The sequence below is a fragment of the Loxodonta africana genome, chromosome 21 (assembly GCF_030014295.1).
Source record: "Loxodonta africana isolate mLoxAfr1 chromosome 21, mLoxAfr1.hap2, whole genome shotgun sequence".
In the NCBI taxonomy this organism is placed as follows: Eukaryota; Metazoa; Chordata; class Mammalia; order Proboscidea; family Elephantidae; genus Loxodonta; species Loxodonta africana.
Window position 1 is genome coordinate 61,583,948 of NC_087362.1, and position 14,255 is coordinate 61,598,202.

General features: G+C 44.6%; 1 protein-coding gene across 1 annotated transcript; it reads left to right on the forward strand.

The window, feature by feature from the left end:
* The first annotated feature begins 1,712 nt into the window (after window positions 1-1,712).
* LOC100674078 (liver carboxylesterase 1-like) lies at window positions 1,713-13,726 on the forward strand. The gene is made up of 8 exons (XM_064273515.1): window positions 1,713-1,772; window positions 4,527-4,586; window positions 6,240-6,380; window positions 7,277-7,357; window positions 7,633-7,780; window positions 11,543-11,674; window positions 12,703-12,775; window positions 13,057-13,726. The coding sequence occupies exons 1-8, from the start codon at window positions 1,713-1,715 to the stop codon at window positions 13,238-13,240; spliced, it is 879 nt and encodes a 292-aa protein (XP_064129585.1). The 3' UTR covers window positions 13,241-13,726.
* The last annotated feature ends 529 nt before the right edge of the window (window positions 13,727-14,255 follow it).

The following is a 14,255-nucleotide window of genomic DNA, read 5'->3' on the forward strand; positions in this document are numbered from 1 at the left end:
GACCACTCCACCTGCTCTTCAGTTTTAAGAATTTCCTTTTGATTTCAGAAAGTAGTCAGGCTTTCTCTTCCGCTTTAGAGCTTTTATCATTTTCATACTAGAAGTGCTCAGCCCCAATTCCAGATCATTTACAAAAGAAATTCTCTGTCCCAGGTTTGCTTGGATGCCTATTCTTGGTCCCATTCATTGTAGTTAGGAGGGTGGGCAACTTATATGAGCGTGGCTTTCAGGAGCTGTTATGGGAGCTCTGTGGCCCAGAAGAAGGAACCATTCTCAGACAAGTTGGGGACAAAGATGTGCTGGATGGACCAGTCCAACTCCAAGATAGGCTGAAGCAAGCCTCTCCTTCAGCGGAATCTTTTTTTTACCTTTTTTTACTTTTAAAGAGGGCAAAAGGTCCTGGGCTTGTGTCACTAGCTCTCCAAGCAGTGATCTGAGCCCCTCAGCTTGTCTTAGAATCTTGCCCATTGTTTGTTTATTTTTTATGACCCATGAGCTAAGAATGATTTTTATATTTTTAAGTAATTGAAAAAAATCAAAAGAAGAACAGTATTTCACAACCTGTGAAAATTATATGAAATTCAAATTTCAGTGTCCATAAATAAAGTTTTATTGGAACACCACCACATCCATTCATTTGCATATTGTCTTGTTTAACTTTGAAGCAACTTCTGCTATGCATTGGGACAGATGCCAGGCTATTTTCCTTTAGGCCTCAGAGTTACATGATATTCTGTAGTTTCTGAAGTGCCTTCATGTGAGTCATCTTAACTGGACCTCCCGTAGTTCTGCACATGTTTTAATATGTGTTGGTGCCCTTCTAAGCCCTTTCAGGTATTAAGATAGGCCAGTCATTATCCCCATCTATGGGTGGAGAAGCTGAGGAGCCTTCGTGGCACATAGGTTAAGTGCTTGGCTGCTAACTGAAATGTCGTCACTTTGAACCCACCAGCCACTCCATCAACAAAGACCTGGCAATCAGCTCCCATAAAGATTACACCCTAAAAAACCTTATAGAGCAGTTCTACTCTGTCACGTAAGGCGACTATGTGTCAGAATCAGCTGAATGGCACACAACAACAACACCACCATAGTTGTAGAAACTGACAACAGAGAAGTTAAGTGACTTGCCCAAGGTCAAATGTAAGTCAAATGTAAGTGGAAGAGCTGAAATAGGAATTCAGGCAATGTTATTGAGAGTTGGTGCTCTTAACCACCACTCCACACTGACTCTCTTTAGACATTCAGCTTTGAGATCATTATGCCCTTTTAAACAGACATAAGGTAACTGAGGAGCCCTCGGGTGGTGGAAACGGTTAAGCACTCAGAAGAAGGCCTGGTGATCTACTTTTGAAAGATCAGAGCCATTGAAAACCCTATGAAGCACAGTCTTACTCTGAAACACATGGAGTTGCCATGAGTTGTAATTGGCTTGAGGACAACTGGTTCTGGTTAAGGTAACCGACAAAGAGAATGCGTAATTGGCGCAAATCACAATTCAAATTAGTAATAGAGGCAAGACTAGGACCCAGGGCCCACACCTTCTGTTTTTTTTCTACTATCATATGCTACCTTAAGAAATAGGGTAGGGGTAAAACATTCTGTCTACATTGTTTGAGGGAAGGGATATCACTCTTGGATTCTGCTGTAACCTGTTATCGCCACAGAAATTTGCTATCTTGGCTGGGTGTAAAACCACCACCTCTGCTGTCATGGTTCACTGCCTGCGCCAGAAGACAGAGGAGGAACTCTTGGAGACATCGCTGAAGATGGTAGGTGCATTCATTCTAGTGGCCACATAAGTCCCACCCTTTAAACTTGGCCCCAGGCTTTATCATTTCAGCTGCCACCTTTACCTGAAAAATCTACCTGGGTAGTTCCTTTTCTCTCAGGAGCAGCGTTAGCCTAAGGATCTCAATAAGTAATTTCTTCTATCCTTTTTTATTGTGAAATATATCAAATGTCAGAAAAGTAAAATAATATTAATGAGGAATTCTGTGGTAATCCCCCAGTTCTATCAAAACTTGTTATTTTGCCATCCTCGATTTCAGATATATTTTTAAGAAATTAACCATTACAGATTTGGCTAAAAATCCCTGGACATCCCTTACTAGTTCCCTTCTGCCCCTTCCTTCTCAGAGGAAACCACCATCCTGAATTTTTCGGGCAAGGTTTTTAAGAACAAAGTTTGTCACAATTTATCTGGGTTAATTTAGAAACTACCTAAATTATAACTCAGTAGTAGCCCAGTTTTCTAGATTTCCTGAGACCCTGCCTCAACTGAGATTTTAGGGTAGCCATCCATCCACCCATCCATCTATCCATTTATCATTTTACCATCTATCTACTCAACTACAAATCTATCCAATCCATCAATATCGCTTCACCAATCTAATATCAGTCAATCCACTAATCCATCAATAATATTACTTCCATCTGTTATCAATCCATCCAGCATCCATTCATCATCCAACCACCATATATCTTCACTCCAAAAACCAATGATTCCTCTGTCCGCCAGTTACCGTCCATCTATCCAGTTATTTGTTCAACTCATCCATGCTCCATTTATTGACCAACCCCATCCATTCATGTATGCATCCATTCATCTATCCATGCATGCTAACTCTATGGGGGGTGTCAGAGTCGATGATGCAGACAAGGAACTGTCCAAGGAAAAACACACCCATCTTTAACTGTGGTGAGAGTACAAAGGAGGAAGCCTTCATTTTAACCAGCAGGGATGCTTCACATAGAAGGTGGCATTTGCAGATTGGTGGATGGCTATGGCATCTGTCATCTCAGAGAAGCTACAGCAGGTCGCACACCTCATAGAATACTGGACTTAAAGCCAAGCTATTCCCTTTGTGGGGGAAGGGTGTGAATGTGAGCTCCGAAGTAGCCTGAGCCTTGGGACTCTCAGTCTGGACCCTGGCCTTCTGAGGATTCTTCCAGGGTTTCCCAGGGGCAGGCATAGAGCACTGGACTCTGCATGTATCCCCATGGGTTGAGCCCAGTGTGGTTTCTGGGCTTGGATCCTGGTGTCTCAACCCCTAATAAGGTGACCAAAGTGTTCAAAGAATTAACACACAAGTATTTTCTGATGCCTGGAAAGAGGCAAATATTTTAACAATTCTTTATGAGACACAAAGGACCCTACTTATAAGGGGAGAGTTGGTGAATTTGGGAAAACCCAGAGTACCTAAGAGTCCTAAAATCTCCTTTTGGGACTTTCTGTGATCATTTGGAAGCGCTTTCCATGATTATTCACTATCCCCAATACACACACACACACCCTTGGCTGCTGAGTCACTTCCTGCATACTTGTCAGGCATATTCGCTGCAGTGTAATGTAACATTCAGCGCAATTTTGATGACCACACACCAAGGACAGCCGTGGCGAGGCCGGGGTAGAGTGAGTTTCAGTGAGCTTGTATGAGTCAGGAATTTTTCGTGCAAGGTGAAAAAACTCATCTCAACGTGTCTCAAGCCAAAAAAAAAAAGGAACGTGTTGTAACAGAATCTTCAGGTAACTGAAAAGAGTAGGTAGTTTCAGACACAGCTGGATCCTGGTGCTCAAATGATATTACGGGGAGTCTCTCTGTCTCTGGAGGTGCAGAGGTTCAGAGTTCGGCTGCTAACCAAAAAGGACTGCAGTTCAAATCCACTAACCGCTTCTTGGGAACTTATGGGACAATTCTTCTCTGTCCTACAGGGTCACTGTGAGTCAGGATCGACTCAACGGCAGTGGGTTTCGTTTGTTTTTTTTTTATGTCTCTACCTCTCAGCTTCCTATGCTCAGTGCTGGCTTCACTCTGAGGCAGTTTTGTCCCCTGGGGGATTAAAGAAAACGATGGCACTCTAAACGTACATTTTACCAGTTTAGAAACCCTACTGGAAAGAGATGACCATTTCCCAATAATTTCCTCAAAAGTTTTGGGGTAAAATGACATGAGCAAGTACCATTCCTGAAATAATCATTGTGATCAGGGAGACAGAGCACCTCAGGTCAAACATACATTTCTGACCAAAGGGGTGAGAGTGGGGAAGAGGAAAGTCCCCAAAGGAAAATTGGGGTGCTAGTTTTGTTTTTTTTTTTTAGATAGTCAACCCTGGTGGCACAGTTGTTAAGAACTACAACTGCTAACCAAAAGGTCAACAGTTCAAATCCATCAGTCACTCCTTGGAAACCTTATAGGGCAGTTTTACTCTGTCCTATACGGTGAGTATGGGTCAGAAATGACTCGACTGCAACAGGTTTGGTTTTGGTCTCCAAGAGAAGAGGAAATAGATGCAGGGCAGGGTGGCACAAACAAGAGATGTCCAGCGACTCTAGATTGGGGACCCCAGATGTTGTCCTTGCTTTGTTCCTGCCGTCCCCTCCCCCGTCCTATACCAGGGGAGCCAGGGTCCGGCCCACTTCCTCTCGGCCCAGCCAGGGTGGCACCTGGAAGGACAGCCCATTACCTCCAGGGCTGAGCTAACAAAAGATCAGCTTCTTTCCCAGGAAGGCTTCTCATTCACAGCCTCTGCCTTTGTCTACGCAGAAATTCCTCAGTCTTGATTTACTTGGAGACCCCAGAGAGGTAAGGGCCTTCGTTATTTTAACTACAACTTTCAAGCCTGGCACTTTAAGCTCCAGTGAAATGTGGATGAAAGAATCCTCCTTTCTGTGGAATCACAGTAACTCCTTGTGTTTATATTACCAAGGCCCAGAGAGGGGCAGTGACTGGCCTGGGTAACACAGCCAGGAGGGCCAGAGGCAGGACTGGAGCCCATTTCCCAGACTCCCAGTCCAGTGCTCCCAGTCATCAGTTCTGTGCCATATGGACCCAGTCTAACCTTCTCTTGCTTATATTTCCTGCTCCCCAAAATGCCCCTTTGGGTGGAGGCTGGGCTAGAATCTTCTTCCATGGGGTGGCAGAGATGTTACCTGGATAAAGAGTTTCTTCAGGAACCTTCACTGAGGAGCCCAAATCTTCTCCTGAGAGGCCAGGGTTGGTTGACTGTGCAAGCTGCACTCTTTACAGGGCCTCAGGGAGGGAGCCAAGGGTCTCAGTCCTGGGTGCACCCTCCTCCCAGCCACACAGGCTGGATACTTTAGCCGCATCCTCCCCATCTCCCTCTTCATCTGCCACCTTCCAACAGGTTACTAGCTTCTGGTGACATTGCCTCTGTACCATCTTACACTCCTGTCCTCTCTGCCCCCTCCCTGGGAAGTGATGCCCTGAAGAATCAATTGGATTTATTCAGTCTCTCACTGATTATTTAATAAGCACTTACTATGTGCCAGGATCTGATTTAGAAACTGGGGCCAGAGCACCGAAACAGACCAAAAAAGACAAAATTCCCTACTCTCTTAGAACCTAACATTCTGGTTGGGGGGGTTACAATAAACAAAGTGTGTGATGTGCTTGATGGAAGTCAGTGTTATGGAGAAAAATAAAGCAAGAAATTGGGGTAGAACCTGCCAGTGTGTATGTCCGTGGTTTGAATTTTAAGTAGAAGGATCAGGGAATGGCTCAGTGAGAAGGTGATATTTGAGCCAAGTTCTGGAGGAGGTGAGGAAGCCAGTTCTCAGGAAAACTGGAGGAACAGTGCTCAAGGCATAGGGAATAGCTTCCGCAAAGGCCCAGGGCACAGGGTCAGTGTAACTTGAGTGGATCAGTGAGGGGATAGACTAGGCTTCAGGATAAAGAGGTAATGGGAGGTGGGGGCGTGGCCATTTAAAGCATTTAGATTTTGATTCAAATCAAGATGAGAACCCATTGGAGGGTTTTGAACAGAGGGGTAACATAACCTTAGATTTCACAAAGGGTCTCTTTGGCTGCTGTGTTGAAAATGAACTGTAGGGAAGGGACAAGGGCAGATGAGGTGAGCCCAATGGGAGGCTGTTACATTGCTGTACATAATTCAGGCAAGGCAAGATGGCGGCTTGACCTAGGGTAGTAGTAGTGCAGTGTGGTGAGAAGGGATGGGAGTGTGGATATTTTTGAAGGAATAGCATACAGGATTTGCTGACAGACTGCATGTAGGTGTGAGAAAAAGAGGAGTGTGCCTGAGCTTTGTTTGTTTGTTTTAACCTCAGCAAGGCAATGCACATAGCCCACACAGCACAACCACGTGCACCCACTCTGGGCAGCAGCAATTATGTCATCCTAACAGAAGCTGAAGTTGGTCACCCCCTCCCCACCACTGACTCCGCCCAGCTCTGGCCTCACTACTCTGTTCTCTTCCAGAGCTATCCCTTCCTGCCCATTGTGGTTGATGGGATGCTGTTGCCAAAGACACCTGAAGAGATTATGGCAGAAAAGAAATTCAACACCGTCCCCTACATTGTTGGAATCAACAAGCAAGAATTTGGCTGGATTATTCCAAAAGTGAGAAAGTGGACGCATCTTAGACTCTACCCCACGACCATCTCAAGTTAGGATGAGCTCTTCATTCTCCAAGGCCCTCTTTGAGTGGAGGGTGCCGGTTGCCTTCAGAATGAGTTGATGTTTCCATGAAAATCTTCTCTGAGATGGTCAAATGGGTGGTGCTGCCCATGGCAACCCCTCCCCCAAACACTGTGTCCTTCCAATCAATGAACCCTGAAACGTCAATGCTGGGAGGGCCTGTAGAGATAATAATGGTTCATGTGGGAAAACCAAAGGCTGGAATGGGGATGGAGCTCGGGAGTTAAGAAGAGCTAAGCCTCAGGTCCAGGGCCCCCTACCTCAGGTTTGGTGCTTTCATATTTTCTCTGTAAGTCTCTGCATATGCTCTTAGTAATCTAATTGGAAAGATTCAGAGAAACATGCTGTCTTGTGAGTTAAAATTGACTTCTAAAAGGGAAGAAGGACTTTCCCCTCAGAGGGATTTCAGAGGTTATCCTAAAGGACCAAAGCCCTAAAGGCAGGAGTCGGGGCTTCCTCAGACATCTGAGGCAGGCCTGTGTCATCTGCTCCACAGCCCTCTACTTTAACACTACCTGGCTTCAGCCTTCCCTTCTGACTCACTGAGCACTGGGGGGATTCTAGCCTGATAAATGTCACAGTAGGCTGCAAAGAATTGGGGCAGCTTCTGCAAAACATTTTTCATCCTCCTATACTCCTTGAGTCCCTGAATATAAGTCCATTTGATTCATTGATTTTGTCCAACTTAACAAAGCCCATGCTCATCAGAGCATGGCAAAGTAAGAGCCTCTTTGGTCTGTGTTTGTTTCCTTGGTTGTTTCATCCTATTAATTCTCAATGACTCACAGGTGTGTAATCCTTTTTTTTTTTTTTAACAGTTTCTGGGCTATCCAGTCTCTGAAGGTAAACTGGACCAGAAGACAGCTGCATCGCTCTTGTGGAAGTCCTACCCCCTTTTTGTAAGAGTCCAGTGAATCATGGGAAGTGGTTGAGGCCCCAAAAGGGAAGGAACTTGCCCAAAACCATATAGCACTTAAATGGCAGATCAAAGACTAAGACCTGAGGGTTCTGCCCCCATTTTCGTGCCTTTCCCACCTTGCTGCCCTGGATGAGAGCTGCAAAGGGCTTGATTGGTGTCCTATTAATGCAAGTTTTCCTCACTGGGTGGAGAAGCCACTTCGGCTCACCTGGGGGTGGGCAGCTGGTGGTCACTTTTCACTCTTGATCCATTCAGGCCATCCCTGAGGAACTGACTCCGGTGATCACTGAGAAGTACTTAGGTGGGACAGATGACCCTGTCAAAAAGAAAGACCTGTTCCTGGACATGCTTGGAGATGCAGCATTTGGTGTTCCATCTGTGATTGTGGCACGTCGTCACAGGGGTGAGTGCCAGAGGCTGGACAGGAGAGGGGATGCTGTCCACCTCCAGATCCTTTGTCTGTCCTTCCCAGCCCCCACGCCCCCCTGCATAGACAGATATGTTGAAACTGCCGAGAGTCCAATCTTCAAGTTCGATTCCATTTGACCTGGAGTGAGGTACTGTTCTGTTTTGGTTTCTGCCAGAAGCCAACTCTAAGAAAAGAATCTGAGTGCTAGTAGTTTATGTGAGAGGTGATCCCAGAAAACACCAGTAGGAATGTGAGGAGGCGACCAAGGAGAAGAAAGGAAGCCAATCAATGATGCATTGTTCAGCAGTATCCACTGTGGACAACTGGCACTGGGAACTCTGGGAAACAAGAAGAGGACTTGCCTTAGGGTCATCCCATCTCAGCAAGGGAGCTTGGGTACTTACTACAAACTCCCACTAGCCATTGGCTGTTCCCAATGGGTTTTTAATTTCCTGGCACTTTGACCTGTTGCATGAAGGGACAGAGTAGTCTCCAGTGGCCAAAGACCCCAGGCAAATAGTTATGGATGCTAGAGGTAGGTGTCAGGCTGGCATGTCCAGAAATGGAGGATATGGGTGGGAGTATGGACAGCATCTGCTCCAGGTGTTCCTTACCGGAAGTCATGATGATACGGGAGCTGGAGAGCAAATATTGGAAGGTACATCTTGGTCAGAGCTACCTGAAAACTACTTTGTTAATTGATGGAGCCGGGGGAAGATTGGGAGCCAAGCATAGTGTCAGGGATGTTGTCAGAGACCAAGAAAACCAAAAGGAATGAGCAGTGTGATGTGCAGGAGGAGGCAGGATGCAGGATGTCAGGATCAGTGGCAGGATTTTGTCCATTCCAGCTTGTGCCTGTGACACGCTGAGGGTCAGGGCAGGGTCTTCCATGGGATCTTCCAACCTCACCTTCCCCAAAGCTGAGTAGGTGGGATGTGAGGTTAACGATGGAGGAGCTCACCTAGATAGTAGATGGATGTTTCCTCCTAGATGCCATTTTGAGGTCCTTACTGGACTTCACCTTTTCCACAAACTCCATTAACTCGTTCTCCTCATGTGCAAGCTAAGAAATGTTTCCTTGGTCCCTCTTTCTCTAACCCTGCTGGAAGGGTTTTTCAATTCAGGACTTTATAAGCATGATCAAAACTACCTGTAGCATGGAATAGGCTACTTAATACTGAACTACTTTGTGTCCAAGCACACCTCACAGCCATAAGGTACAGGTGCTAATTACCTACCCTTTTTTCCTCACTAGAGTTCTGATGAAACCCTTTAGCTGGGAGCCACCTGGGATCAAATCTATTTTTTTCATAAGTTTGGTTTTGCCTCCTGTAAGTTGTCTGACCTGTGGTATCCCCTTCTGCATCTTCTGCTAGTCTCATCCATCCCAGGATATTACATGACATTGAGTTTAGGGGCTTTTTATCATTTCATTCCTATATTTATGTCACTGTCTTCTTAATTAAAGACCTTTAAATAAAAAGAACTTTTCTGAATATAAAATTAATTTGTTAGAATTGTAAAAAGTTTTGAAAATATAGGAACGCATATAGAAGAAATGAGGTATCACTCATAGTTCTTCTGCCTGGAGACTTTGCTGTCAATGTTTTTGGTTTTTGTTTTCCTAATAATTGTTTCATGTCTTACCTATAATTAAAAGATCAATGTTACCATTTTTGTTTATTACAGGCATTTCCCAATGTCATTGAAAATCCATTGAAAAACATATATATCTTTGGTTGCATGTGATTCCGTGCAATGAATACATTATAACGGGCTTTAACATCCCTTCTTACTGGCTACTTAGGCTGGTTGCTCCTATTTTGACGCCACAAATAACATTATACTCATCCTTATGTGCATAAATCTTTGACCACATCTCTAATAATTTTCTTAGGACTGCTTTTTAGAAGCAAAATTACTGGGCTGAACTGTAAGAGTTTATTTTTTTAATAATTTTTATTGAGCTTTAAGTGAACATTTACAAATCAAGTCAGTCTGTAACATATAAGCTTATATACACCTTACTCCATACTCCCACTTACTCTCCCCGTAGTGTGTCAGCCCACTCCCTCCTTCCAGTCTCTCCTTTCATGAACAACTTTGCCAAGAACTGTAAGAGTGTTTTAAAGCTCTTGATACTTATTGCAAAATTGCTATTCAGTGTATAAGACTGTGGATTTCTTAACTCTCTTGCGCACTTGAGATACTGAGATTAAAAAATATTGCCAATTTCACAAGCCCTACCCCAACCAAAGAAAAAAAAGAGAGAGAGAGAGAGAACAGCACACTCTGTTTTAATTTGCAAATATTTGATTATCAGTCTCCGCGTCTTTTGTTCTAATTGCTGTCACCCAAATCTGTGCCCTGTTTTCCTCTGTAGACCTGTGTTGTAATCATAGGAGTGTTATATATCCTACGCAGTAACTTTAAAAAAAAAAAAAAGAATTTCCTTTGGGCAAGATACTGCTTAAAATAACTTCTCTTGTTCACAAAAGGCCTTTCCTCTATGGCTGGGTTCTGTTTCTTTTCTAAAACTTTTGAGTGGCAGGGGCAAGGCTAAACCACCTCCTTCAGCAGATTCAGCTTGGCCTTGAAACACCTGTTTAACAAGTAGATTTCAGAGCTACAGAAGGTCAGATTGTTCCAAACAACACTTCTTTTTTTTTAATCCAAGGGCACGATGAGGAAGTGAGGGGAAGGATTAATTGAATTGTGCTGAGTCCTCATGTTTTCAGGTTACTAGTTGTCGTCAAGCTGACTGTAACTCATGGCAACCGCATGTGTGTCAGAGTATAACTGTGCTCTCTAGGGTTTTCAGTGGCTGATTTTTCAGAAGTAGATTCCCAGGCCTGTCTTCTCAGGTACCTCTGGTTAGACTTGAACCTCCAACCTCTCAGTTGGCAGCTGAGCACATTAACCATTTGTACAGCGCAGAGACAAATCTTCGTGTTGGTATGACATATATTGTTAAATCTTTTTATGGATGATATTTAATGGTGTGAAGAAATGATTCTAGTATATTCCAAAATAGCAAATATGATATTATCTCAATTATATATATATTAAAGGCATATGTGCTAAAATACCAAAAAAGGCTTCCTTTGAGTGCTGAGATTGTAAGTGATCCTTTTGTTCATTTCTCTGCATTTTGTAAATTTCTTACTATGCTTAGGGGGAAAAGTTGTAAAATTTCTATACCAGTGGAAATGTTCAAAACTAGGGAAAATTGAAGACATCTATTGGACTGTAGATATTCTCCAAAGGAATGAAAACTAGTCTTTTATCAATGAAATACAATAGCGTACACTGGATGTATATAGATTTTTGTGTGTATGAAGGCATCAGTAGGCAAAGGGGTTTATATGAATTGACCTAGGGCCCTATAATGATAGTCATTTTGAATGGATTGATGTAGGAATTTCAACATTCATTCATTCATTCTTTCAACAAATACTAGGCCCAAATTCCTGCCCCACCTCAATCAACTATGCAGTCTTAAGTGAGTTAATGAGCTTGCCTGAAACTCCATTTTTGAACTGAGATGATAACCAGGGGCTTCCTGCAGGGCCACACAGCTCCCAACACACAGTTGGCACTCACAGAGCTCAGCCACTATTAATATTGTTGGTGTTGTGTACTCAGTACCCAGATGTGTGACCAATTCCCTGAACGCTCAGGGCCCCCTGGAGACCTTGGTATCATCCAGGTGCACATCTGGTAAAATGAACTGAGCATGGATTCTTGCTTTCTCAGATGCCGGAGGCCCCACCTACATGTACGAGTTTCAGTATCGCCCAAGCTTCTCACCAGAGATGAAACCCAAGACGGTGATAGGAGATCACGGGGACGAGCTCTTCTCGGTCTTCGGGGCCCCGTTTTTAAAAGGTGATGGCTCTTTGCTGGCTATGAGCTTGTAGTTAGGAGACCTAGGCTCAAGTCTCAGTTCGTTGGCCTTGAGCAATTTCCTTCTTCTTTCCTGGCCTTAGTTTCCTGATTTCACCATAATAGGGTTGAACTACATTGGGCAGTTCCCAGCCTTTCTCCTGCTCTAACATGCATGATGGGGGATGCGCATTCACATGCTCTCAGCTGTGGTCACTCTCAGAATCCGGACCTGTGGCATCAAAAAGACAGGTAGTAGGTCGCCTGTAGGGCTAGAATGCCATCCCTACATTTCCCACTCCTAAGAGCATAACAGAATGCGAGTGAGAGTAAGGCTAGACTTGTTGTGAACTTTGAATCACTTCTTATGTGTGTGTGTCTCTCTACGTGTCTGCTCATCTATTATCTAGCATATATCTCTCTACCATCTATCTATCTGCTATATATCTACCATCTATTTTAACATTTATCTAAAACTCACATCTTTTAAAATTTGATCTATTTAATAACACAATATTTTAAAGAAAATCCTTTACCAATGTCTACAATACCTAACTACTATGTATTACAGATAACTTGTGACCCACCTATTGGTTCTCTCTGACACACCAATGCCTCTGGGCATCTCCCGGTTGTATAACCCCATAGGACCATTTCAGCTCTGTTTTTTTCAGACTATCAAAATGGGGGTGGGTAAAGGAGATTGAGAAAATACCCAAGGGAGAGCAGTCTTGGAGTTGAAGCTGCTGTGAAGGAAGCTATGGGGTGTGACATTGTGATTCTGAAAGGGAAGGAGGGTCATGTGGGCACAAAAAGATAAATGCAGCCAGCTCACAGATTGACTAGAGGCCCATCACTGACTCCCAGATCAGTAATTCTCAAACCTGAAGTGCACACAAATTACCCAGGATCTTGTTAAAATGCAGATTTTCTATCAGTAGGTCTGGGATAAGAACTAATATTCTGATGCTGGTGGTCCATGAAGCATACTTTGAGTATCAAAGGCTTTTTTTCTTTTCCCTTCTCCACAGAGAGTGGCACAGAAGAGGAGGTCAAACTCAGCAAGATGGTGATGAAACTGTGGGCCAACTTTGCTCGGAATGGGTGAGATTGGTGGCAGAGAGGAGCAGAGTCGGGGACAGGGGTTGCAGGGCATACCTATTTGGGAAGTTTAAGTGGTAAAGCTCTTGACTCTATGACCAAAGTACTCTAACAATGGGAGCTTTTTAAAAGGGAACAAGCTCCCTCCAGAGATGGTGAGCTCCCTGTCTTGGAGGCAAGTGAGCCTCTTGGCAGAGATGAAGTCAATGGATCCCTGCATGTCTCAGAAGGTTGCTTCAGACCACACTGTAACTTTGGGAATTTCTATTTGATTCTGTTCCCAGGGACCCCAATGGAGAGGGGCTGCCCCATTGGCCAGCATATGACCAGAAGGAAGGGTACTTGGAGATTGGCATCACCACTAAGGCAGCCCAGAAGCTGAAAGACAAGGAGGTGGCTTTCTGGACTGAGGTCCTGGCCAAGAAGGCAGCAGAGAAGCCAGCGCAGACAGAGCACATTGAGCTATGAACAGAGGGCCAACTGGGTACTCTACATGGGCATTCTACAGAAGGCACTTATAGCTCAAAGAGGCTTCTTATTGTGGAGGCTGAAGAATTGTCTGGTGGGATGGAGAATTTTGTACTGATTGCCTCAATTTGGGGAATAAATGTTCTGGAGATGAAGCCAGTGTCTGTGTCTTGGTCTGGAGATTAAACTTTCCTCCTTAGAGAGAATGAGGTCCCTGGATGGTGCAAATGGTTTGTGTTTGACTACTAACTGAAAGGTTGGCAGTTCAAACCCACCCAGCAGTGCTGCTGAAGAAAGAAGAATGGCGTGGTGATCTGCTTCCGTAAATATTACAGTCAAGAAAACCCTATAGAGCTTGGGCCTACACTGTAACAAATGAGGTCCCCATGAGTTGGAGTCAAAGGCAATGGGTTTGTTTTGGGTTTTTTCCTTAGAGTGACTGCACCATGAGCAGGAAGATGGTCTACTGGGGATGGCTGGGCCTCTGGGCAAGCAGGAAGCAGCAGGCCGAGTTCTGGGAGCTGCTGAGGGGGCCCTAGGTCTGCACCATCTCTCTGGGTCCTCAACAACTTCCAACAGCTGGATTTGGGATGGTCCGAGTAGAGCACCCCTCTTTTCAGTGTGGAGCTACCCATGGAGGTGGAGGTGACACAGACTGAGTGTGTCCCTGGAGTGAGGTGGGAGGGAGAGGTGCCGTGGTGACCCTGTGGCACTGCTGCACGGCCTTACTGACCATTCCACAGGCCTGTGCCACCTTCAATATGCACGGTACTCTCCCAGGCCCTCCCCAAGGCTACCTCCTCCAGCAGCTGATCTGTAGCCTGAACTACTTCTGGGTGGTGACCACCTTGGAGTAAGTCCCTCAAGCATCATCCTAAAACTGCCTTAGAGGTTAGTTTTGCCTTCTGCTCAGAGGCAGAAAGCTATAAGGAGTGTCATTCTTACCCTAACTGCAGGAAAACACTGGATTTTTCTCAAAATTATAACTTTTCCTTAACACACCAAAAAGCTGGGG